The 27,411-nt window shown below is 41.7% G+C and overlaps 1 protein-coding gene across 1 annotated transcript in view; it reads right to left on the bottom strand.

The window, feature by feature from the left end:
- Positions 1-27,161, bottom strand: part of LOC123933457 (cytochrome P450 3A12) — a 46,098-nt gene extending 18,937 nt beyond the window's left edge. Inside the window, exons 1-7 of the mRNA XM_045992643.1 lie at positions 26,984-27,161; positions 17,772-17,865; positions 16,536-16,588; positions 11,373-11,472; positions 4,118-4,231; positions 3,560-3,648; positions 1,820-1,968 (exon numbers count right to left, since the gene is read on the bottom strand). Of these exons, the coding sequence (XP_045848599.1) occupies positions 1,820-1,968; positions 3,560-3,648; positions 4,118-4,231; positions 11,373-11,472; positions 16,536-16,588; positions 17,772-17,865; positions 26,984-27,054 (670 nt within the window). The 5' untranslated portion in view covers positions 27,055-27,161. The remainder of the gene's footprint in view (positions 1-1,819; positions 1,969-3,559; positions 3,649-4,117; positions 4,232-11,372; positions 11,473-16,535; positions 16,589-17,771; positions 17,866-26,983) is intronic.
- Between the last annotated feature and the right edge of the window lie 250 nt (positions 27,162-27,411).

Raw genomic sequence — 27,411 nt, forward strand, 5'->3', positions numbered from 1 at the left:
TGCAGCTACTTTGGTAAACAGTATGGAGGTTCCTCAAAAAGTTGAAACTAGAGCTACCCTATGACCCAGTAATTGCACTACTGGGTATTTACCCCCAAAGATATAAATGTAGTCATCTGAAGGGGCACATGCATCTGAATGTTTATAGCAGCAATGTCCACAATAGCCAAACTATGGAAAAAACCTAGATGCCCATCAACAGATGAATGGATAAAGAAGAGGTGGTATATATATACAATGGAATACTATGCAGCCATCAAGAGAAATGAATTCCTGCCATTTGCAATGATGAGGATGGAACTAGAGGGTATTATGCTAAGCACAATACGCCAATCAGAAAGACAATTATATGAACTCTCTGATATAAGGAATTTGAGAGGCAGGGCAGGGGGCCATGTGCGGTAGGGAGGGAAAAAAATGAAACAAGAGGGGATCAGGTGGGAGACAACCCATAAGAGACTCTTGATCTCACAAAACAAACTGAGGGTTGCCGGGATATGGGGGGTAGGGATAGGGTGGCTGGGTTATGGATATTGGGGAGGGTATGTGCTATGGTGAGTGCTGTGAAATATGTAAGCCTGATGATTCACATACCTATAAACCCTGGGGCAAATAATACATTATATGATAATAATTTTAAAAATCAATTCTATTTCATACACTGCAATAAAAAATCTGAAAGTGAAATTAGGAATATAACTCCTTTACAATAACATCGAGAAGAACAGAATACTTAGGAATAGCTTTAACAAAAGAAGAGTGTACACTCTGAAACCCACAAATATTGTTGAAATAAATTAAAGATCCATTTCAATTCATATATAAATGGAAAAACATCCAATGATCACAAATTAGAACTTAATATTGTCAAGATGGCAGTACTCCTTAAACTGATCTACAGGTTAATGTATCGCCTATAAAAATCCTAGCTGGCTTCTTTGTGGAAATTGGCATACTCAAATAAAAATTCATATAGAAGGTAAGGGACCCAGAATGGCCAAAACAACCTTGAAAAAAAAAGGAATAAAATTTTAGAGCTCCGCATATGATCTCCCTGATATGAGGACATGGAGAAGCAACATGGGGGGGTAGGGGGATAGGAGAAGAATAAATGAAACAAGATGGGATTGGGAGGGAGACAAACCATAAATGACTCTTAATCTCACAAAACAAACTGGGGGTTGCTGGGGGGAGGTGGGATTGGGAGAAGGGGAGCGGGCTATGGACATTGGGGAGGGGAGGCGAACCATAAGAGACTATGGACTCTGAAAAACAACCTGAGGGTTTTGAAGGGTCAGGGGTGGGAGGTTGGGGCAACCTGAGGGTTTTGAAGGGTCAGGGGTGGGAGGTTGGGGGAACAGGTGGTGGGTAATGGGGAGGGCACGTTTTGCATGGAGCACTGGGTGTTGTGCAAAAAGAATGAATACTGTTACGCTGAAAAAATAAATAAAATGGGAAAAAAAATTTTAGAGCTCCAACTTCCAGCTTCAAAACTTACCACACAGTTATAAAGATCAAGACAGTGTGGTCCAGGCATAAGGAGATCAACGGAATTGAATTTGGAATCCAAAATTACACCCATGTATTTATGGTCAACTGAATTTTGATAAGGTTTCCAATACCAATCAATGAAATAAATAATCTTCAATAAATGGTACTGGGACATGAACTGTACATTTTAAAAAGGGGGACATATATGTTAGATGAGGTTTTATCTGAGTAAAATTGTTGTAGTAACGTAGGAAGAGAAGAAGTGAGGGAGGAAGGAAGAAAGGGAAAAAGAGGAAGGAAGAAAAAAGAAAACCAGTACTGAACATACTTATTGAGAAGAAAAATGGATCAAGGAAATCAAATCTTAAGAGCTTCTTAGTATTTTCCACGAAGGGATCTTGTGGGTTGTTGAGGGAATCGATGTTCACTCCAAACGATGTGCTGGTAATCACGTCCATGCTGTAGGCCCCAAAGATGCTGTGAGAGAAAGAAAAAACGTGTGTAATTAAAATCACCACCTCTTTACTATCTTAATCCAACACATGCAGCAAAACGTGCACGTAGATTCCGACGTCCAGACAAGACAAAAACCGCACATTCAGAACCAGCTGCTGCTTCATCTGAAGAGTCTAGGTGCCATCAAACTCACTCACGAGGTGCTCGTGAGGTGCCAATGATGCAGCTGGCCTTGTGTTAGGGGTGATGGGGACACTGTGACATGTTAGACACACCTCTGAGCTCAAGGAGCTCAGTCACAAAGGGATAGAGACCCGAAGTTGGACAAATTACAGTAGCATGTTTTGAGTATGGGCAGCAGAAGGTGGATAAGCGCTGTGTCTAAGCAGGACAAATGGTGGGATAATTAACCCTTCCTCGTGGAGTCAAGATCCGTGAAACTGATCTGGATCTTCTCTCACCACAGTATCTGTGCTCAGAGCTGATTCCTCTTCAGCACATCACAGAACACCAACACCCTGTTCTGTGCTGCCAAGAACACCATCCCTCCTTCTCTACACCCTGGCTAAGTGTCCTGCAAGACCCACTCTGTCTCATCTTCACCGATCTGAGATTGCCCTGAGGACTCATTCATTTTTGGAAAATGTGAGAACTAAGAATGTTCATACTTTAAAAATATATATTGGGGCGCCTGGGTGGCTCGGCGGGTTAAAGCCTCTGCCTTCAGCTCAGGTCATGATCCCGGGGTCCTGGGATCGAGCCCCGCATCGGGCTCTCTGCTTGGCTGGGAGCCTGCTTCCTCCTCTCTCTCTCTCTGCCTGCCTCTCTGCCTGCTTGTAATCTCTATCTGTCAAATAAATAAATCTTAAAAAAATAAAATAAAAATAAAAATATATATTAAGTCACACCAAAATTGATTTAGGGAATTCCATAGCTAAGTGACTACATGCCAATAGTTTTCCTAGGACAATCCCAATGTACATCTGTTCATCCGGCATAATTTAAAATATCCCAAGTTGGGAAAAAAAATAAATAAATATTTTTAATTTTATGTGTATGTGTGTGTTTGTATACATATATATATAGTGTCACCCTCCCATTACATGAGCAAGGCCTTCTCTTTTTTGAGATTGAAAGGAGGACAGCTGGTCACGAGAATTAATATTTACTGTTTTGCTAATATCCTCAACAAAATCAAGAAGGGTCTTCAGTTGATCCAAGTTCCACATATTCATGTTCTTGCTCCACCCAGCGCCCGTCAATATGTACCAAGTACCTTCCCCTCCCACCATACCATACCCTCTACACTCAAAGATTTGGTACAATCATTTTTTTTTCAATCATATATTGCTGTCTTCCGGAATATCCAAGGTGACAGTTAAGCAGATAAATTAATCCTGCCTCATATACACTAAAGGAGACCCTTTCTCTTCTGACTGTCTTGCCTTTTTAGGTGAGCTACCTCTTCTTGGCTGGCCCACTGGGGTTGTAACACCACACGCATATGTCAGCTGCTTCACTGGAGTCACACAACAGTGGCAGTTGGCTCTCTGGCAGCAGCTGGAAAGTGTCGTGACAGAGTTGGAATCCCAGCAACTGGACTCCTACTTACTCTTTCAAGTTGATAGGTTTGCCTTTCTCGGCCTCCTTCCGCACATTCTTCACCAACACATCTCCATACTGGTCAATGATGGGGAACATCTACACACAAAACACAACACCCTGAAGTTAAATCTGAGAATCAAGTCCTAGGATGATGTGGGTTTCACAAGCATGGAGCAGTGGTTTGTAACAAATCTTATTGTGTCTCTTGTAGGACATAAAAAGACCATTTCAGGAAGCCCAAATTCCGTAGACTTCCCCTTAGAGATGGACTATGATTGTATTTCCTACCTGCTCCCAGATGTCTGGCTTAACTTTCTTTTTTTTTTTTTCTTTTTTTTTTTAAAGATTTCGTTTATTTATTTGACAGAGAGAGATCACAAGTAGGCAGAGAGGCAAGCAGAGAGAGTGAGAGGGAAGCAGGCTCCCGGCCGAGCAGAGAGCCCAATGCGGGACCCAATCCCAGGACCCCGAGATCATGACCCGAGCCGAAGGCAGTGGCCCAAACCACTGAGCCACCCAGGCGCCCCCTGGATTAACTTTCTAATTGAGCATCTTCTTTTCTTACCTCCTTGAGCTTTCCACTAGTGAAAGTAGGGGACAGCAATGTTCGCATCCTCTTCCATTCTTCATCCTCAGACAAAGAGATTGCACTTTTCATAAACCCCACTGGACCAAGAGCCTAGAGTCAAAGAAAAACACAATTTGCCCTACATAAATTTTGGAGGTCTCAAAGGTCGTGGAAAATTTGTTAAACAGGCAGAAGTTATTCAACAAATATTTTGTGATTATCAACTTAGTCATAGGCCCTATGGCAGGTGATCAACAGATACTTATCCCAAATGCCTAGCTTTTTGCAAGGCTGAGGACACAACCAGCCACCTGCTGTGCTTTCCAGGCTTCATATTCCATCTTCATTTCAGTGCAAATGTCATATGAGAGAATTTGGCAGGGAAACTACTTCTCCAGGGGAATACACAGGATTAACACCTAGTACATTCTCTTTTTTTTTTTCCATTTTATTTATTTTTTCAGCGTAACAGTATTCATTCTTTTTGCACAACACCCAGTGCTCCATGCAAAACGTGCCCTCCCCATTACCCACCACCTGTTCCCCCAACCTCCCACCCCTGAACCTTCAAAACCCTCAGGTTGCCCCAACCTCCCACCCCTGACCCTTCAAAACCCTCAGGTTGTTTTTCAGAGTCCATCAGTGGAACAGAATAGAGAGCCCAGAAATCGACCCTCAACTCTATGGTCAACTAATCTTCGACAAAGCAGGAAAGAATGTCCAATGGAAAAAAGACAGCCTCTTCAATAAATGGTGCTGGGAAAATTGGACAGCCACATGCAGAAAAATGAAATTGGACCACTTCCTTACACCACACACGAAAATAGACTCCAAATGGATGAAGTACCTCAATGTGAGAAAGGAATCCATCAAAATCCTTGAGGAGAATGCAGGTAGTACATTCTCTTAAACTGTGCAGAGTAGATAGGATTGGTGGAAGGCAGCCAAATAGCCTGGCAAACTGTATGTTGCCTCAGACCAGTTCTACCTTTTGCATATATCCACAGCATATGAAACTCAAAAACTGGATGTCTTGATATGGTGATTTTTTTAAAGCATTGTAGTTAACACTAAAAAGATTAGGAATCTATTTGCTTTTGTGAAGAAATGGTACAGTAACATGGAAATCTCTTCCCCCTGTGTTTTCCCCAAATGAACATAAGGAAAAAGAGAGAAATGACTCTATTTCTCATCTTGGGATTGGCCTAGCAAGCCAATCAGTTTGAATATTTCTTCCATTTTCTAAAACTATATTTTGTTTTAACATGGATATCTCCATGGCTAAAGTTAACAACTCAGGGAACAAGTGTTAGCAAGGATGCTGAGAAAGGGAACCCTCTTACACTATTGGTAGCCATGCAGACTGGTGCACCATTCTGGAAAACAGTCTGGAGATTCCTCAAAAACTTAAAAATAGAGCTATCCTATGACCCTGCAATTGGACTACTAGGTATTTATCAGAAGGATACAAACATAGATTTGAAGGAACACATGCACCCCAATGATTATCACAGCAGTGTGCAAAATTGCCAAAATACAGAAAGAGCCCAGATGTCCATTAACAGTGGAATTGATAACAAGACACGGTGTGTGTGTGTGTGTGTGTGTGTGTGTGTGTGTGTGTGTGTATACCATATACACGGAATATTATTTAGCCATCAAAAGGAAAAATATCGTGCCATTTGCAACAACATAGATAAAACTGGAGGGTATTATGCTAAGATAAATAAGTTAATCAGAGAAAGCCAATTATGTGATTTCACTCATATGTGGAATTTAAGAAACAAAACAGATGAACATAGAAGGGAAGGAAAAATATAATAAGATAAAAATAGGGAGGCAAACCATAAGACACTCTTTAACCATAGGGAACAAACTGGAAGTTGCTGGGGCGGGGGATGGGATAACTAGATGGTGGGCATTAATTAATGAAGTAAAGAGCACTGGGTGTTGTATGCAACTGATGAATCACTGAATTCTATCTCTGAAACTAATAATACAGTATATGTTAATTAAATGAATTTAAATTTTAAAAATTTTTAAATGAAAATGAAATGGCTACCTTCAACACTGTTTCATGATAAAAACTCACAAACAAGGAAGAAACAGAAAGTTCCTCAACTTAATAACAAGCATCTAAAAACCTTACGCCTAACATCACCCCAGTGAGGAAAGACTGATGTTATATCCCTAAGATGATGAAACAGGACACTTCAGCCTCAGTCACCCCACAAAGAACAACAATCAGACAGTTACTCACAAACAAAAATAGGCTCCAGGACTTAGGAGTCCATTTAAGAAGCTTCAACAACACAGTGGAGCAAATCTCCTGAGAATAACTGTACAAGGAAAGTAGGGAGAAGAGCTTCATTTTGCCTGCATCACCCCGTGACCCAGGCCACCACTGCTCAGCACCAAGAGGACCCCCTCTGACCTGAGATAGTTCCCCTTCCTGGGGAAGGTGAGCGACCATTAGCCCCGGCCCTTCAGGGCATGGCCCAAATGATCTGTTTTGGTTTCAAACCTCCCAGGGACTGGCATGACTGACACAGCTGGTCACAGCTAGGAACAAAGAAGGACAGGACTACCAGTATCGGTCAAGTGGAAGGAGTAACCATGCTTCTCTGTGACCTGATCTGCAGAAGTCTCTGGCAGGCTTTGCTGTTGAGGCAAACAGCTGGCCCAGCACTGTGTACCCTCTAAGATTTTGCTGCTGATAGTCCCAGAGGTTTTCACCCTTGCAGACTCTAGGTGCCAGAGTCCTGCTGTGTCCATCTGCACTCACATCAGTTGCCTCAGCCAGTGCCACCACCAGCACTGTGAGCCCCAAATCTACACCACCAGCCAGTCTTGGCCTCTATGACTAGGCGTATGGACAACACCAGTCCAGACATAACAGCTTTCAGGGGCCTGAGGCCAGGCCTGACTCCTGTCACTGGACTGCACTGCCACTTGAGACCACAGCTAAACCCTGAAGATGCACACCTACACACTGCCAGCCTGACCTCTATTCAAGCCCCACTGTTGGGCATGCAGTACTGGGTATCCCCGAAGCCACATGAGTGCACACAGACAGCTCAGGAACTCAAAGCTACCTGTGTGTCCACAGTTGGTACAGCCCCCATCACTGGCACTAGCTTTGTTTTGGGCATGAGCCTGCTTTCAGCCCTCCAGATAAGTGTGTGCAGAGCACCAGCTCTGGCCACCATTCTCCTTCCCCAGTCTCCTGGCACTGGATCTGGGGGTGCTGCTGAAGACCCCAAAAGCTACCACAGCCACAAAGACCCTCCTCTGCTCTTGCTGCCAAGGAGCATGCAGTTGCTCAAGGTGTGGCCCCCAAATGCATGAACCAGCCATGCCCTCTTTGATTATCTTAAATTATCCAGTCAGAGTGGGGAACAAAAATGAAAAGAATTGAGGGAAAAGCCTACAGGACTGATAGGACACCATCAAGTGAAACAACATTCATATTATGAGAGTTTCAGTAGGGATGTTCCCCCAGTAGGGAAATCTTACTGAAAGAAACAATGGCTGAAAACTTCTCAAACGTAGAGAAATGTATGGAAATCTTGGGTCATGAGGCTTAAAGTTCCCAATAAGACTGAATGTGAAAAGGACTTCTCCAAGAGACATTATAATAAAACTGTCAAAAGTTAAACCCAAAGAAAAAGTCTTGAAAGCAGCAAGAGAAAAGAAGCTCATCACATACAAGGGAACACCATGGGGCTATCAGTGGAATCCCCAGTGGAAATCATGAAAGGCAGAAGATAGTGGACGATTTATTTGAAATGCTGAAAAAAATCCCAACTAAGAATACCTTACTAAGAATACCTAACAAGCCTTTCAGAAATGTGAGAGAGATAAAGACATTTCCAGACAAACAAAAGTGAACAGAATTCATTACCAGTAAGCCTGCCTTACAAGAAATACTAAAGGGAGTCCTTCGAGCTGAAAAACAAAAGGGCAGTTACTAGTAACATGAAATCACATGAAAGTATAAATCTCCCTGGTAAATATAAATGCATAAATTCAGAACACAGTGGTATTGTACTGGTGATATACAAATTACTTAAACTCTAGTGAAAGTTTAAAACAAAAATAATTTTTAAAACTACAGCTAAAAGAATTTGTTAAATACACGATATAAGATACGTAAATTGTGATGTCAAAAACATAAAATTGGTGGGAGAGGAATAAAAGCATTGAGTTTGGAAATAAACAAGTTAAGTCCTTATCCACTTAAAACAGACTACTAGGGGCGCCTGGGTGGCTCAGTGGATTAAGCCGCTGCCTTCGGCTCAGGTCATGATCTCAGGGTCCTGGGATCAAGCCCCGCATCGGGCTCTCTGCTCCGCAGGGAGCCTGCTTCCTCCTCTCTCTCTGCCTGCCTCTCTGCCTACTTGTGATCTCTCTCTCTGTTAAATAAATAAATTCTTTAGAAAAAAAAAAAACAGACTACTATATCTATAAGATATTTTATGTAAACCTCCTGGTAACTGCAAAACAGAAACATAGAGTAGATACAGAAAAGATAGAGAAAAAAAAAAAATCAAAGCATACCACTGTAAAAAAAAAAACACATGAAAGTAAAAAGAAAGACATGTACCAGGAATAATTGATCTATGAAATACCTGGGCTAACAAATGACAATAGTAAATCCTTATCAATAATTACTTTAGGGGCGCCTGGGTGGCTCAGTAGGTTAAAGCCTCTGCCTTTGGCTCGGGTCATGGTCCCAGGGTCCTGGGATTGAGCCCCGCATCGGGCTCTTTGCTCAGCGGGGAGCCTGCTTCCCTTCCTCTCTCTCTCTGCCTGCCTCTCTGCCTACTTGTGATCTCTGTCTGTCAAATAAATAAATAAAAATCTTTAAAAAATAATAATAATTACTTTAAATGTAAAGGGAATGATGAATGGATAAAGACAATGAAATATTACTTGGCCTTAAAAAGGAAGGAAATACTGCCATTTCCAAGCATGGATGAACCTGGACAACAAGGACAACATGCTAAGGGCACTAAGCCAGATACAGAAGGACAGGATTTGCAAGATCTCAATTATAAGTGGAATCTAGAAAAATAAAGTCAAGCACAGTAACAAATAGCGGACTGGTAGTTATCAGGAGCAAAAGAAAGACAGAAATCAAATGGTACAAACTTTTGTTAATGAGATGAAAAAGTTCTGGAGACTGAATATACTGCATGGTGATTATAATTATTAAGACATTTGAAATTTGCTTTAAAAGTAGATCTTACGTGTCCTTTTTTTTTTTTTGACGTTATGTTAGTCACCATACAGTACTTCATTAGTTTTTGATGTAGTGTTCTATCATTCATTGTTCTTAACACAAACACACACACATACACAAAGAAACTCTGGGTGATGATAGACATGTTAATTCATTTGTCATAATCACTTCACAATGTATACATAAATCAAAACATCACACTTAAATATATAGAGTTTTCATTATAAAAAATGTATATATAAATATTTAAATGGTGAAAGACTGAGTGCTTGCCCCTAACATCAGGAACAAGACAAAATGTGTACTCTTACCACTCTGACTTAACATCTCACTAGAAATCCTAGCTAGTGCAATAATACAAAACAAAGAAATAAAGTTGTAAGATTGGAAAGATAAAAATAGGAGCATCCCTATTTCAGGTTACATAATTGTCAATGTAGAAAATCTTGAGAAACGTAAAAACACTTCTGCATCTAATAAATGAGCTAAGCTAGGTTACAGGAAATAAGATCAACACCAAAAATCAACCACATTTCTATATAATAAGAATATGTCAAAATACATTAAAAACACCATAATAATTATAATCACACAAAGAAGGTGAAATACTTTAGATGTATATCTAACAAAACATAAATGGTTTTCCTGTGCTGAGAACTAAATGTTGGTGAAAAGAATCAAAGAAAACCTAAATAAACACATATTGCATTCATACATTGAAAGATGTGACTTAGTAAAGATAAGAGATTTTCTGCATACTGATCGATAGTTTAAATCATGTCTTTAAAAATCCTCACAAATATTATGTAAACCTAGATAAGCTAATTCTAAATTTGTATGAAAAGGCAAAGGAGTTGAAATACCTAAAACAATTTCAACAAAAAATAAAATGGGAGGAATCATTGTTCATGATGCTGACTTACTGTATGGCCACAGTAATCAAGAGAGCCTGATATTGATGGATAGAGAGATACAGAGATCGAAGAACAGAACAGAGAATGAGAAATAGACACACACACACATACGCCCAACTCAATTTTGATATTGGTACAAAAGCAATTCAATGGAGAAAGTACAGTATTTTCACAAATGGTGCTGGAGCAATTAGACATCCATAGGCCAAACACAAAGATCTTTCACTTAAACTTCAGACCTCACAATTAACACTTAAAATTAACACAAAATGGATCACAAACTTAAATGTGAAAGTTATAACTATGTAAGATGTATATTATAACTACTTAAATGTAAAACAAAAAGATAACTACTTGGAGAAAATCCTTGGGACTTAGGGCTAGGTAAAGATTTTTCAAACTTGATACCAAAGTCACAGTCCATAAGAGGATAAAAGGATAACCTGACCTTACCAAAATAAAAAAAAAAAAAAGTTTGCTCTGCTGAAGACCCTGAGACAAGGAAGAGAGAAACTACACACCATGCCTATAAAAGAATACTAAGGAGATGTTTTGGTAATGGAACAGCTCCATAACATCATTGGGTTGGTAGATACACAAATCTACATAATCTACATATGAGAGCAACATTCAGAGAACAACACACCCCCCCACACACACAAGTGCATATAAAACTGTTGAAATCTGGGGCCACCTGGGTGGCTCAGTCATTAAGTGTCTGCCTTTGGCTCAGGTCATGATCCCAGGGTCCTGGGATCAAGTCCCACATTGGGCTCCCTGCTTGGTGGGAAGCCTGCTTCTCCCTCTCCTACTCCCCCTGTTTGTGTTCTGTCTCTCACTGGCTCTCTGTCAAATAAATAAATAAAAGTATTTTTTTAAAGGTTGAAATCTAAGTTCTGTGATGAGAACCAATGTCAAACTCCGCTTGGACACAGTACTATAGTTAAGCAAGATATTACCTTAGAGGAAACAGCTTGAAGGTTACATGACACGGGACCTCCTGTTACAACTTTCTGTGAATCTCTTCTTATTTAAAAAAATGTTTTATAAATAAATAAATAAATATGTAAATTTAAAATAAATCCATGCTTACCCGCCGGTTTGTGAAGACAGAGTAACATTCTTTCACTAGTACTGTTTTGATCATGTCCGGATCCGTGATAGCCAACACAGGCTGTCGCCCATCATAAAACCTGTGTGGGGAAAACAGACCTGATTACACTTAACATGACAGTTTCTACAGCTGCAGCCATGCCTGGAAGTAGACTTTTATCCTGATCATACCTAATCCATTCTCTGAGATCATGGTTAGAAATACCATTACATCAAATATTTTAGAAGTATTTCAAACATTGCAAACAATTTACATATATTATGAAAAAGGAAGTTAGGTTGGCATAGTACTAGAAGTCCTAGCAACAGCAAACAGACAACAACAACATAAATAAATAAATAAATAAATAAATAAATAGTATTTGAATTGTCAAGGAAGAAGTCAAACTCTCTCTCTTTGCAGATGACATGATATTTTATATGGAAAACTCAAAAGACTCCATTCCCAAACTACTAGAACTCATACAGCAATTCAGTAATATGGCAGGATACAAAATCAGTGTGCAGAAACCAGTTGCTTTCTTATACACTAACAATGAAAATAAAGAAAGGGAAACTAGAGAATTGATTCCATTTACTACAGCACCAAGAACCATAAGATACCCAGGAATAAATTTAACCAAAGAGGTAAAGGATCTGTACTTGAGGAGCTACAGAACATTCATGAAAGAAATTAAAGAAGACACAAAAAGATGGAAAAGCATTCCATGCTTGTGGATCCAAAGAATAAACATTGTTAAAATGTCTATACTGCCTAGAGCAATCTATACTTTCAATGCCATCCTGATCAAAATTCCAGTGTAACAGTATTCATTCTTTTTGCACAACACCCAGTGCTCCATGCAAAACGTGCCCTCCCCATTACCCACCACCTGTTCCCCCAACCTCCCACCCCTGACCCTTCAAAACCCTCAGGTTGTTTTTCAGAGTACATAGTCTCTTATGGTTCGCCTCCCCTCCCCAATGTCCATAGCCCGCTCCCCCTCTCCCAATCCCACCTCCCCCCAGCAACCCCCACTTTGTTTTGTGAGATTAAGAGTCATTTATGGTTTGTCTCCCTCCCAATCCCATCTTGTTTCATTTACTCTTCTCCTATCCCCCTACCCCCCCATGTTGCTTCTCCATGTCCTCATATCAGGGAGATCATATGATAGTTGTCTTTCTCCGATTGACTTATTTCACTAAGCATGATACGCTCTAGTTCCATCCACGTCGTCGCAAATGGCATGATTTCATTTCTTTTGATGGCTGCATAGTATTCCATTGTGTATATATACCACCTCTTCTTTATCCATTCATCTGTTGATGGACATCTAGGTTCTTTCCATAGTCTGGCTATTGTAGACATTGCTGCTATAAACATTCGGGTACACGTGCCCCTTCGGATCACTATGTTTGTATCTTTAGGGTAAATACCCAGTAGTGCAATTGCTGGGTCATAGGGTAGTTCTATTTTCAACATTTTGAGGAACCTCCATGCTGTTTTCCAGAGTGGTTGCACCAGCTTGCATTCCCACCAACAGTGGAGGAGGGTTCCCCTTTCTCCACATCCTCTCCAGCATCTGTCATTTCCTGACTTGTTCATTTTAGCCATTCTGACTGGTGTGAGGTGATATCTCATTGTGGTTTTGATTTGTATTTCCCTGATGCCGAGTGACGTGGAGCACTTTTTCATGTGTCTGTTGGCCATCTGGATGTCTTCTTTGCAGAAATGTCTGTTCATGTCCTCTGCCCATTTCTTGATTGGATTGTTTGTTCTTTGGGTGTTGAGTTTGCTAAGTTCCTTATAGATTTTGGATACTAGCCCTTTATCTGATATGTCGTTTGCAAATATCTTCTCCCATTCTGTCAGTTGTCTTTTGGTTTTGTTAACTGTTTCCTTTGCTGTGCAAAAGCTTTTGATCTTGATGAAATCCCAATAGTTCATTTTTGCCCTTGCTTCCCTTGCCTTTGCCGTTGTTCCTAGGAAGATGTTGCTACGGCATTTTTCAAAAAGCTGGGACAAACAATCCTAAAATTTGTATGGAACCAGAAGAGACTGAATTGCTAAGGAAATGTTGAAAAAGAAAAACAAAACTGGGGGCATCACGTTACCTGATTTCAAGGTTTACTACAAAGCTGTGATCACCAAGACAGTGTGGTACTGGCACAAAAACAGACACATAGATCAGTGGAACAGAGCAGAGAGCCCAGATATGGACCCACAACTCTATGGTCAAATAATCTTTGACAAAGCAGGAAAAAATATCTAGTGGAAAAAAGACAGTCTCTTAATGGTCCTGAGAAAATTGGACAGCTATGTATGGAAGAATGAAACTTGACCATTCTCTTACACCATACATAAAGATAAACTCAAAATGGAGAAAAGACCTCAACATGAGGCAGGAATCTATCAGAATCCTAGAGGAGAACACAGGCAGTAACCTCTTCAACATCAGCCACAGCAACTTCTTTCAAGACATATGTCCAAAGGTAAAGGAAACAAAAGCAAAAATGAACTTTTGGGACTTCATCAAGATCAAAAGCTTCTGCACAGCAAAGGAAACAGTCAACAAAACAAAGAGGCAACCCACAGAATGAGAGAAGATATTCGCAAATGACACTACAGACAAAGGGCTGTTATCCAAAATCTATAAAGAACTCCTCAAACTCAACACACACAAAACAGATAATCACGTCAAAAAATGGGCAGAAGACATGAACAGACACTTATCCAACGAAGACACAAATGGCCAAGAGACACGTGAAAAAATGTTCATCATCATTAGCCATCAGGGAGATTCCAATCAAAACCACACTGAAATACCACCTTATACCAGTTAGAATGGCCAAAATCAACAAGACAGTAAATAACAAGTGTTGGTGAGGGTGTGGAGAAAGGGGAACCCTCTTACACTGTTGGTGGGAATGCAAGTTGGTGCAGCCACTTTGGAAAACAGTGTGGAGATTCCTTAAGAAATTAAAAATAGAGCTACCTTATGACCCTACAATTGCACTGCTGGGTATTTACCCCAAAGATACAGATGTAGTGAAAAGAAGGGCCATATGTACCCCAATGTTCATAGCAGCAATGGCCACTATGGCCAAACTGGAAAGAGCCAAGACATCCTTCAACAGACTAATGGATAAAGAAGATATGGTCCATATATACAATGGAGTATTATGCCTCCATCAGAAAAGTTGAATATCCAACTTTTGTATCAACATGGATGGAACTGGAGGAGGTTATGCTGAGTGAAATAAGTCGAGCAGAGAGAGTCAATTATCATACGGTTTCACTTACTTGTGGAGCATAAGGAATAACACGAAGGACATTGGGAGATGGAGAGGAGAAGTAAGTTGGGGGAAACCGGAGGGGGAGACAATCAGGAGAGACTGTGGACTCTGAGAAACAAACAGGGTTTTGGAGGGGAGGGAGGTGGGGGGTTGGGTGAGCCTGGTGGTGGGTATTCAGGAGGGCACATATTGCATGGAGCAGTGGGTATGGTGCATAAACAATGAATCTTGAAACACTGAAAAAAATCATAAAATAAAATTACCAAAAAAAAGGAAGTTGGGTTGGTAAATAACTGAAGGCAAGTAACTTATCTAAGAACAAAACAATAATGGAGAGTCTGCCCACCCAGTCACTACAAATTATAATTTTGAAGATACATCAAACACATGAAATGCATAGGAGAGAATATTAGATGAAAATTATAGACACAGGGATCAGAAATATGCAAATAAAAAGACTTGGAATGTTTAAAAAGTGACGGCAAAATTATCAATTATTTCTTTGCCCTATTTACTAAAAGAAATTTCCTAGTTACACTCTAAAAGAAATATTATTTTAAATATTATAGAGGTCCTTGATAGCATTAGATCAGAAAACCTTGAAACAAAAAAAAAGAGAGAATAAAGACATAGAGAGGAACATGTATCATTCACTGAGACATATTTTCTATTATACATATTTATTCTTATACGTGGGTCCCAAGTTGGGTTTCTCGGGCTTCGTGTAGGTGACATTCCTAAGCAGCAGAGCATGCCCACTTCCGCACATACCTCACACAAAGCTGACTCTTCATGTGTGATCTATCCTTATCCGCCTGACCTCATGACTGTCAGTATGGCCTGTTAATGAGAATCTGCCACCGGCATGGGCTTTACTTTAAGCTTAATTACACCACCATTTGGCACCTTGTTTTCCATAATAAATCATTTGCATTTACTAGAACAAAAATGAAAGATTTCCCCAAAGTCCTCTATTTTTTTGACATCCCAGAGAAATATCAAATGATTCTGCGATCACATCTAAAAATGGATGACACGAAACACTACCCATCTCCAGAAAGTATTCTAAAATGCAGAAGCTTTCAGTGGGAGTCATGTCCACTTAGCGTTGAAGCAGTGATAGAAGTTACTGAGGTGGCACTCAGGTCTGCTCTCCCAACAGCCTGATCATATTTCTTGGATGATTCCCCTTGTCCCGTCCTATTTGTTCAAAAGAGCCAGGGTGGACAAAGGACAGTGCTTTTTTGTTACCGTATATATTCATGATCTCACATGGCCTTAATATTGCTTCCACTTCTAGTTCAATTGAGATTCCTGGGACCCACCCCACATCCTCCAGATTCAGTGTTCCTGGGGGATGGGGCTAAAGAATCTGCATTTTTAACAAGATCTCCCAGGTGGTTCTTATCCACAGCCAACCATGAGAACCAGGTACTAACAGCAGAACTGAAGCCCACAATATAAGACTGGCTCCATCCAGAGCTGACCAGGACTGAATGTGGGAAGGGGCAGGGGAGCTGAACCACTGGTGATCCAGAGATCTGGGTTCTTTCTATGCCACCATATTGCTTATGGGCCAAAGCAAGTCAGCAGAGTCCTATGGCTTCTGAGGACATGACCAGAGAAGATAAGGAGGTACAGAGGGGTACAACACTGGCTGTGAGCAGCCCCAGCACCACGTATACCTCTCCAGACCCAATTCATACTTAGACCCGCACACCTGGTGACACATGGGATCCCAGGAATCAGAGGTTCCAGAAGCTTTACTACAGCAGGCTTCATGCCAAAGGGCACTTGACTGAGACTGTTCACACCACGGGGGCTTCATCATAATGAGCCTATCCAGTGGAAGTTCCAGAATACTCACCCCCATGTTCTTCCATACTTTCTAAAACATTCCATGTCAAAAACAGAAACACCCTGCAAGAAGAAATGAAACATATTACTAAACTAAATGTACTGGGTCCTACCTCTAATAGGGACAAAAATGACCCAGACCGCATGAAATGCAGCTTACTAGCCCTCACTGGCAGTGAGAGGGAAGCTCTTATTCACAGGTGTCTTACTGGAAAGGAGAGAAAACAAGAAGATATTGAAATGGAGAAATTCAAGTCCCTCTTGAATCCCCTCCAAGTGTTGCAGACACTGAACAACTCACCCTGTCGGTCAAGGTTACAGAACCTCTGTATTTCTGGCATGTTTGGCTTATGCACATGTTGTCTCTAAATCTCAGAACCCTCTGAATTATTACCTCAGGGCCACATGGGAAAACAAGAGCTGAAGGAACGTCAGTGTGGCCTGCACACTCTGAACCCCCAGTCAGCATCCTGTTCATTGATCTCAAGAGCACAACTGAAATTCCAATGGATTTAGGAAATTAAGACACCAGTGACCTCTTTTCGTCTAGCAAATTTACATAACTCTAAACATGTTTGTTGAGTGAGAAAGTGAGAGATGAGTGAATGAATGATAAGGCAGCCTCACCTTTCCCTCATCCAGCTCCACACAGAAAGGGGGGACCAGGCCACCACTCCACAAGGGGGAGAACAAATTAGAACCTTGATAGGAGTTTTCGGTTTTGTCACTTAAGAAAAAACAACAAAACTTCCTCTCCCTAAGTTTGATGTTCTAATCATGCAAAACAGGGTCCCAGAAATGTGGATCTTGGGGTGCTGGTACTAAGGAGTTGATCTGAGAAAAGTGGAAAGGAATTACTGCTTTTTTGGAGAGAAAAATTCTGGGAAGTTATTAGATAATAATTGGGCACCGAGGGTCTCAGTGGGGAGAAGTGGGATCTGAGAAACAAGCCTCAGGTCTGGGGGAAAGGAACTCCACAGCAGAGAGCAGCCTGCACATGAGACTGCCAGCTCGCCCTAAGATGTGAGCTCCTAACCTTCTGCTCACTGAGCAAACTCTGAGACTCCTAACAGCAGAGAATAGAGCCCTGGGGTAGACCTGGCCATGTGCTGGGTGCAGCCTAAGACACCACTTCTGGGAAGTCTGAAACCTAAGCACTTCCCCTGAGGAGGAGCATTTTTACAATGAAACTAAGCTGGGATTGGCAACCATAAGAAGCAGACGAGGGAGCTCAAACAACACTCACCTTACGGTAGGCCAGAGCAGTGCCCACGAAAGGCAGAGGTTTGGGCCCAGGAATTCCCAGCTTCTTAAAAAGTCCATGTGTGGAGGTCCCATATCTATAAAGGGAAAGAGAAAGCCAGGTCACAGGGATGATGTAGTAAGTGCTGGGGCTGGTCAGTCACTGACACAAAATGAACAGGTAAGAGGAGAGGTAACATACAGGCAAGAAATAGTAACAGTAATTCCAATGGCAATAATTATATTCACTCATCATCTGCTTTTCCACCTCCACTAGGCCTCACAAAAAGTAAGGATGATTAGCTAAGAGCAGCTGAAATCTTCACAGTTCCAACCCTAAAGTGAAGACTAGATAAGTGTTTCCACACTTGAGAACTCCTGAAAGGTTCATGCTGATTTCTTCCAGGAAATTCACTCATGCTTATTCAGTAAGTGACTCTTCCATGATCTGGGAGATTCTCATTCTAGGTGGAAAGAGAAAAGACTGTTTCTCTCTTCTGATGAGGAGATTTTATTTAATTGCATCCACTTAAGAGCTGAGGGTTACTGAGAGCTTAGAATGATAATGTTCATACAGTTTGCTTGGAGACTTCTGTGTTTTTCTTTCCTTATGAACCCTGTTTTTTGTGGGAAATGGTCCTTCTTATATCTATCTTCATAAGGAGGGTTTGAGCAAGACAGTATTCTCATTGATATACAATGAAAACTGTGTCCAAGGCTCCACTGGCCTCACTGAAAAGTGAGATGCTTTCAGCATGGTCCTATTCTGTTGTCAGGCACTCCGGTTCTCTTGAGCTGCAGAGAAGGGCGACTGACCCATGTGTGCCCTAAATGATACCATATAAAAGAATGAGTAAGGAAACAATCCTTTTCCATACCATTCTTCCCCTCATGTCATCTGACCCTCCAACCTGAGATACTCACCTGCTCAGCACACTACCAAATACACTCTTCTTTTTTTTCAAGATGTTCACTCACAATGCACTTAGTTTACCAACGCTGTGCATCAGCTGTCTCAGAAACCCATTATGGATGGTGTTCCCTAAGGCAGGCCTGCCTGTAATCATCTTTCATTTGCCATGCGTGGAAACCCACAACTGCATCCTTGCAAACCTTCCACTTAGGCGTTGCTGACAGATGGCAGAGTAGAGTAAAAAGGATGAGGAAAGAGGCTCCAGTAACCGTTTTAATCATAACTTGCTAAGCCTACAAGGCTAACCCCATAGTGGCAAATGAGGACAGTATGGTGGGAAAGGATGCTAGGTAGACATTGTTACATGCCCTACAAGTCTTTCAGCTAACAGATAGGGGGCCTTCCAAAGTCTAGATACCTGCAATCGACAGCAGAATACATGTTATGCAACATAAAATGAGTAATGACAAAATGTTCTATAGGATGGAATGAAGACCTTGTCTCCTCATCTCTGGAGTGTAGCCTTTAAGATAGTACAGTTTCCAAACAGTCTGTACAAATCCAGCAAATCTTATGTTATAAAATAGCCAAATAAATCCACAAATTTCATGAATGGACATGTATTAAGGGACCAGCAGAGGGCCTTACCCAGACCCAGCTGAGTGTCTGGATCTTTATTCCAGAACAGTAGGACACATGAGTATCAACTGCCAGAACGGGGGGCGGCCTTGGCTAGTCCCACCTCCGTTCCTTCCTTGCCATTCCCACCATATCAATTCCTGTTTCTAAATATTTGACGGGCTCCATGAACTCCCAAGTGACGCCAAGCAAGTGAGTGAATGTGTCAGCAACACCGGACCCAGGGAAATATCTGGTTTAGAGTCTAAACTCACATGGCTCCATAAAAAGGCAGAGGGTGGGCTGGGTGAATTTTTCTGATTCTTTCCAGTTTCCCTCTTCTTGACAGCATCATGCTGCTGCTCGTAAAAAGGAAGGGGCTAACAATAGCGCCACTCATTTTTATTGCCATTACATTGCATGGCACGCAGAGGCACTGTCTCAGCTCCTGACGCGTGGCTACACCCATGTCCTCTAATTCTACTGCATTGATCGCAGGATAGTGACCATATCCAGGGACAGCCCCACTGCCAGACAGACTTCACACAATGTGGCTTATATGGCGGTCCTGTCCCCTGACTTGCAGTCCCGTGACAACCTTCTGTAGGATCAGGGTCAAGGAGTATCTCTCAGAGGTCTGCTCTGAGGGAGGAATATTCCCCCACTCCACCCCAGAGTCCTGCCTGGATGCCTCTCACATCAATACCAGCTCACAGTATCACTACTCACCTGTGCTGAGAGGTTAAAATAACCTGCTGGAAAGTAAACCGTCAATAAAACAAAGAGGCAACACATGGAATGGGAGAAGATATTTGCAAATGACACTACAGTCAAAGGGCTGGTATCCAAAATCTATAAAGAAGTTCTCAAACTCAACACCCAAAAAACAAATAATCAAAAAATGGGCAGAAGACATGAACAGACACTTCTCCAAAGAAGACATACAAATGGCTATCAGACACATGAAAAAATATTCAGCATCATTAGCCATTAGGGAAATACAAATCAAAACCGCATTGAGATACCACCTTACACCAGTTAGAACAGCAAGAATTAACAAGGCAGGAAACTACAAATATTGGAGAGGATGTGGAGAAAGGGGAATCCTCTTAACCCTGTTGGTGGGAATGTAAGTTGGTGCAGCCATTTTGGAAAACAGTGTGGAGTTTCCTCAAAAAGTTAAAAATAGAGCTACCCTTTGACCCAGCAATTGCACTACTGGGTATTTACCCCAAAGATACAGATGTGGTGAAAAGAAGGGGCACATAGACCCCAATGTTCATAGCAACAATGTCCACAATAGTCAAACTGTAGAAGGAGCTGAGATGCCCTTTAACAGATAAATGGATAAAGAAGATGTGGTCCATATATACAACGGAATATTAGTCAGCCATCAGAAAGGATGAACACCCACCATTTGCTATGACATGGATGGAACAGGAGGAGATTATGCTAAGTGAAGTAAATCAAGCACAGAAAGACAATTATCACATGGTTTCACTTATTTTGAACATAAGGAATAGCATGGAGGACATTAGGAGAAGGAAGGGGAAAATGAAGCCGGAGAAATCGGAGGGGGAGATGAACCATGAGAGACTACAGACTCTGGGAAACAATCTGAGGGTTTCTGAAGGAAGAGGAGTGGGGGGATGGGTTAGCCCAGTGATGGGTATTAAGGAGGGCACATATTGCATGTAGCACTGGGTATTATATGCAAACAATGAATCATGGAACACTACATCAAAAACTAATGATGTACAGTATGGTGACTAACATAATATAATAAAAAGAAGAATTTGGATATGCTCTCTTAGGAAGTGACTTGTCCATTTTTCTGTTGGGCTGTCCATTTTTTTTCTTATTGATTTGTAGAAGTTGTTTCTACATTGTGAGTAGGAGTTCTGTATTGGATGTATGTATTACAAATACCTTCACCCACTCTGTAGCTCATCTTCCCACTCTCCTTATTGGAGTCTTTTCTTTAAGATTTTATTTATTTGACAGACAGAGATCACAATTAGGCAGAGAGGCAGGCAGAGAAAGAGGGGGAAGCAGGCTCCTGCTGAGCAGAGAGCCCCATGCGAGGCTCCATCCCAGGACCCTGGGATCATGACCTGAGCTGAAGGCAGAGGCTTTAACCCACTGAACCACCCAGGTGCCCCTCCCTATGGAATCTTTAAATGAACAGAAGTTCTTACCAATCTTGTCCCTTTATAACTAGTTGCTTTCTGTGTTCTTTTTGTTTTGTTTTGTTTTGTTTTTTGCTAATCTTCCAAATTCTTTTTTTTTATTTCTTTTCAGCGTAACAGTATTCATTGTTTTTGCACCACACCCAGTGCTCCATGCAATGCGTGCCCTCCCTAATACCCACCACCTTGTTCCCCCAACCTCCCAACCCCTGCCCCTTCAAGACCCTCAGGTTGTTTTTCAGAGTCCATAGTCTCTCATGGTTCACCTCCCCTTCCAATTTCCCTCCACTCCCTCTCCTCTCCATCTCCCCATGTCCTCCATGTTATTTGTTATGCTCCACAAATAAGTGAGACCATATGATACTTGACTCTCTCTGCTTGACTTATTTCGCTCAGCATAATCTCTTCCAGTCCCGTCCATGTTGCTACAAAAGTTGGGTATTCATCCTTTCTGATGGAGGCATAATACTCCATCGTGTATATGGACCACATCTTCCTTATCCATTCGTCCGTTGAAGGGCATCTTGGTTCACTTTCTGTGTTCTATAGATAAACTTCAGGTTGTCCCTAGGTAATAAAGATATTTTACTTTGCCTTCTCCCCAAAAATTAAAAAATTAAAAATGAAAAATACATGTGCACCTGCTGTGCATATTTATTTAAAAACATACACAACATATATCATAGAAGCATGCATGTGGACAGTAAATTCACATTGCCAACGTTACTCTAGAAGGCTGAAGTTATTACGCACCTTTATAGTCACAAAAGCTAAACCAACAACCCTCTTCAGAAAGAATATGCTAGAAATAGGATGCCTGGGTGGCTCAGTCAGTTAAGAGGCTGCCCTTGGCTCAGGTCATGATCCCAGGGTCCTGGGATCAAGTCCTACATTGGACTCCATGTTCATCAGGGAGACTGCTTCTGCCTCTGCGTGCCACTCCCCTTGCTTGTGCTCTCTCCCTCTCTCTCTGACAAATAAATAAAATCTTAAAAAATAAATATATATTAACTTTAAAAATTTTTTTAAAAATATGCTAGAAATAGTTTGCCTCAGCAAAAAACCTATTATTAAGCAGAATTAAATTAAACCACATCAGTTACTCCTAAATGTCATTACACAGAAACTGTGTTACCACAATCCCCAGCATTCCTAACCTTTCTCTCAGAAAATGAAAATGAGGTATCCATGTTCTATATTCACATCCTCACGATTTCCTACTCTTTAAAAAAGTGAAATTGAGGCACAGATCACATGTGACCTGGAGGAGCTGTCCCTACCCATACTGTGAAACTATCCTTTCCCAACCTGCTCCATGATGCCGGGAATCGCACCACTAAAAGGAATTGCTCTGCTAGATGTTTTGATTCCTCTTCCAAATGGCTAACAGACACATGAAAAAATGTTCATCATCAATAGCCATCAGGGAAATTCAAATCAAAACCACATTGAGATACTACCTTACACCAGTTAGAATGGCCCAAATCGGGTACCTGGGTGGCTCAGTGGGTTAAGCCTCTGCCTTTGGCTCAGGTCATGATCTCAGGGTCCTGGGATTGAGGCCCACATTGGGCTCTCTGCTTGGCAGGGAGCCTGCTTCCCCCCCTTTCTCTCCGCCTGCCTCTCTGCCTACTGTCTGTCAAATAAATAAATAAAATCTTAAAAAAAAAAAAAGAATGGCCAAAATCAACAAGACAGTAAACAACAAGTTGGAGAGGATGTGGAGAAAGGGGAACCCTCTTACACTGTTGGTGGGAATGCAAGTTGGTGCAGCCACTTTGGAGAACAGTGTGGAGATCCTTAAGAAATTAAAACTAGAGCTACCTTATGACCCTGCAATTGCACTGCTGGGTATTTACCACAAAGATACAGATGTAGTGAAAAGAAGGGCCATCTGTACCCCAATGTTCATAGCAGCAATGGCCACAGTTGCCAAACTGGAAAGAGCCAAGATGCCCTTCAACGGACAAATGGATAAGGAAGATGTGGTACATATACACAACGGAGTATTACGCTTCCATCAGAAAGGATGAATACCCAACTTTTGTATCAACATAGACAGGACTAGAGGAGATTATGTTCAGTGAAATAAATCAAGGAGAGAAAGTCAGTTATCATATGGTTTCACTTACTTGTGGAGCATAAGGAATAACTTGGAGGATATTAGGAGAAGGAAAGGAAAAGTGAATTGGGGAAATCAGAGGGGGAGATAAAGCATGAAAGACTGGGGACTCTGAGAAATAAACTGAGGGTTTTGGAGGGGAGGGGGATGGGGGGATTGGTGAGCTTGGTGGTGGGTATTAAGGAGGGCATGTATTGCATGGAGCACTGGGTGTGGTGCATAAACAATGAATCTTGGAACACTGAAAAAATAAAACAATTTTTTTAAAAAAATCCAAATCGGGGAGTAGCCTGGGTGGCTCAGTCAGTTAAGCATCTGCCTTCAGCTCAGGTCATGATCCCAGGGTCCAGGGATCAAGCTTCACATCAGGCTCCCTGCTCAGTGGGGAGTCTGCTTTTCCCTCTCCTGCCACTCCCCCATGAATGCGCTCTCTCTCTCTCTCTCTCTCTGAGAATAAATAAATAAAATCCTTTAAAATTAAAAATAAAATAAAATTCAAATTGGCTTTCAGGATCTGTCTTTGTGACTGCTGGCAGATTTCATATGGGGTGGGGGGCAGAATCTTTATATTGATGCTAACCCTCCAAGACACTGGAAAGAAAAGGTGAAATGAATAAAAGTCCCGCATCCGGCTCTCTGCTCAACAGGGAGCCTGCTTCCTCCTCTCTCTCTGCCTGCCTTTCTGCCTACTTGTGATCTCTGTCTGTCAAATAAATAAATCATTTTTTTAAAAAAAAAAAAAAAAAAGAAAAAAGAAATTGGCCAAGTCCATAAAAACAGACACATAGACCAGTGGAACAGAGTAGAGAGCCCAGATATGGACCCTCAACTCTATGGTCAAATAATCTTCGACAAAGCAGGAAAAAATATACAGTGGAAAAAGACAGTCTCTTCAATAAATGGTGCTGGGAAAACTGGACAGCGATATGTAGAAGAATGAAACTCGACCATTCTCTTACACCATACACAAAGATAAACTCGAAATGGATAAAAGACCTCAAGGTGAGACTGGAATCCATAAGAATCCTAGAGGAGAACATAGGCAGTAACCTCTTCGATATCAGCTACAGCAACTACTTTCAAGATATGTCTCCAAACGGGACTGGAAGAAATTATGCTGAGCGAAATAAGTCAAGCAGAGAGAGTCAAGTATCATATGGTCTCACTTATTTATGGAGCATAGCAAATAACATGGAGGACATGGGGAGATGGAGAGGAGAGGGAGTTGAGGGAAACTGGAAGGGGAGATGAACCATGAGAGACTATGGACTCTGAAAAACAACCAGAGGGTTTTGAAGGGGCAGGGGGTTGGGAGGTTGAGGAACAAGGTGGTGGGTAATAGGGAGGGCACGTACTGCATGGAGCACTGGGTGTGATGCCAAAACAATGAACACTGTTATGCTGTAAATAAACAAATAATAATAAAAAAAGATATGTCTCCAAAGGCAAAGGAAACAAAAGGGAAAATGAACTTTTGGGACTTCATCAAGATCAAAAGCTTCTGCACAGCAAAGGAAACAGTCAACAAAACAAAGAGGCAACCCACAGAATGGGAGAAGATATTTGCAAATGACAGTACAGACAAAAGGTTGATATCCAGGATCTATAAAGAACTTCTCAAACTCAACACACACAAAACAGATAATCATATCAAAAAATGGGAAGAAGATATGAACAGACACTTCTCCAATGAAGACATACAAATGGCTATCAGACACATGAAAAAATGCTCATCATCACTAGCCATCAGGGAGATTCAAATTAAAACCACATTGAGATATCACCTTACACCAGTTAGAATTGCATGGAGCACTGGGTGTGGTGCAAAAACAATAAATACTGTTACGCTGAAAATAAATTAAAAAAAAAAAAAAAGAATGGCCAAAATTAGCAAGAGGGAAACAACATGTGTTGGAGAGGATGTGGAGAAAGAGGAACCCTCTTACACTGTTGGTGGGAATGCAAGTTGGTGCAGCCACTTTGGAGAACAGTGTGGAGATTCCTCAAGAAATTAAAAATAGAGCTTACCGATGACCCTGCAATCGCACTGCTGGGTATTTACCCCAAAGATACAGATGTAGTGAAAAGAAGAGCCATCTGTACCCCAATGTTTATAGCGGCAATGGCCATGGTCGCCAAACTGTGGAAAGAACCAAGATGCCCTTCAACGGACAAATGGATAAGGAAGATGTGGTCCATATACACGATGGAGTATTATGCCTCCATCAGAAAGGATGAATACCCAACTTTTGTAGCAACATGGACGGGACTGGAAGAGATTATGCTGAGTGAAATAAGTCAGGCAGAGAGAGTCAAGTATCATATGGTTTCACTTATTTGTGGAGCATAACAAATAACATGGAGGACATGGGGAGATGGAGAGGAGAAGGGAGTTGAGGGAAATTGGAAGGGGAGGTGAACCATGAGAGACTATGGACTCGAAAAACAACCTGAGGGTTTTGAAGGGGCAGGGTGTGGGAGGTTGGGGAACCAGGGGTTGGGTAATAGGGAGGGCACGTATTGCATGGAGCACTGGGTGTGGTGCAAAAACAATGAATACTGTTACGCTGAAAAGAAATTTTAAAAAAAAACAAGCAAAGGAATGAGCAAAAAAAAAAAAAAAAAGATTATATACTTAATAAATGAGTGAGTTGGGAATTAAAAAAAAAAGAAATCGGCCAAGTCTCCTCAGCTCTAAAGATGCTCATTTAGAGTTCAAGAGCTCTACATATTACAGGGCCAGGGGATAGTTAGGAGAGGGGCAGAAAAAGGAGGAAAGAGCCTAGTCAGAAGAGAAAGTGAGGCATCTCCAGCTCCCTGGAAGTCTCGGTGCACTAGGTGCCTTGTGTACATGATGTCTGGTGGTGGACAGAGGGGAGCAGGACCCCCTGAGTGACAAAGGTCTAATCCTTCTACATGTTTCCTGTAGTGGAAAGAAACCAAGAAGGTCAAGATAATGAGACAAAAATCCAACCCAGTCCCTCTGCCTCCAGCATTCCCACAGCTTGGGAAGAGGGTGAGGACCCCAGAGCACCAGACCTGGTGATTTTTCTACGTCTCCTGAATGTAGCTTGATTAGTCTACATCCCAGCTGGTAGTCAATCAGAAGCTCATCCCTAGGAGCAAACAATGTCACTCTACCTCCTGGCTACAGCAATTGGAGTTGGGGTGAGGGGGACACTCCTTCTTCAGATCTGGTGAGGTCAATAATAACCCCTTATGTGTTCCTAGCATGCTTGAGGTGCCCAACACTTAAGCAACTTCCCTTTTGTTAACTCTTTTGATCCTCAAAGCAGACAAAGAAAATAGAGTAGATGCTGATTAGCAACCCAAGTCCAGGGTTCCAGAGGCAATGAGCCTGGACAGTTACTCACAGATAGAGGAGGACCAGACTGATAGCCAGGAGAAGCCAGGTTTCCATGGAAAAGCTTGGGATCAGGTCCATGGCCACTTTTCCTCTGTGAATTCTCTCTGCTTCTGTTCAGCAGTGTGTGCTAGTCCTTGCTGGCCTGTGGGTGTGGAGCTTCCCTTCTCACCAGCGGTGATTCAGTGAGGCTGGGATGTATATACTGAAAAGGGGGCAGGGCTGGAGCAACAGCCACTAGCAGGGCCACCTGAGCTCCACCCACAGGTGCTTCCCTGCCATGAGTGCTGACAAAGCAACCTGGACACTCCAAGTTTGACCTTCTATGAGTTCATGCTCTGTGGGAAATCAATAAACAACTCTGTTACCGGTAATCCCAAAGGTTACAGAAACTCATTAATATCACTGTCCTTAAGTCTCTAGCCTGTCCTTGTCAGC

The sequence above is a fragment of the Meles meles genome, chromosome 21 (genome assembly GCF_922984935.1).
Source record: "Meles meles chromosome 21, mMelMel3.1 paternal haplotype, whole genome shotgun sequence".
In the NCBI taxonomy this organism is placed as follows: domain Eukaryota; kingdom Metazoa; phylum Chordata; class Mammalia; order Carnivora; family Mustelidae; genus Meles; species Meles meles.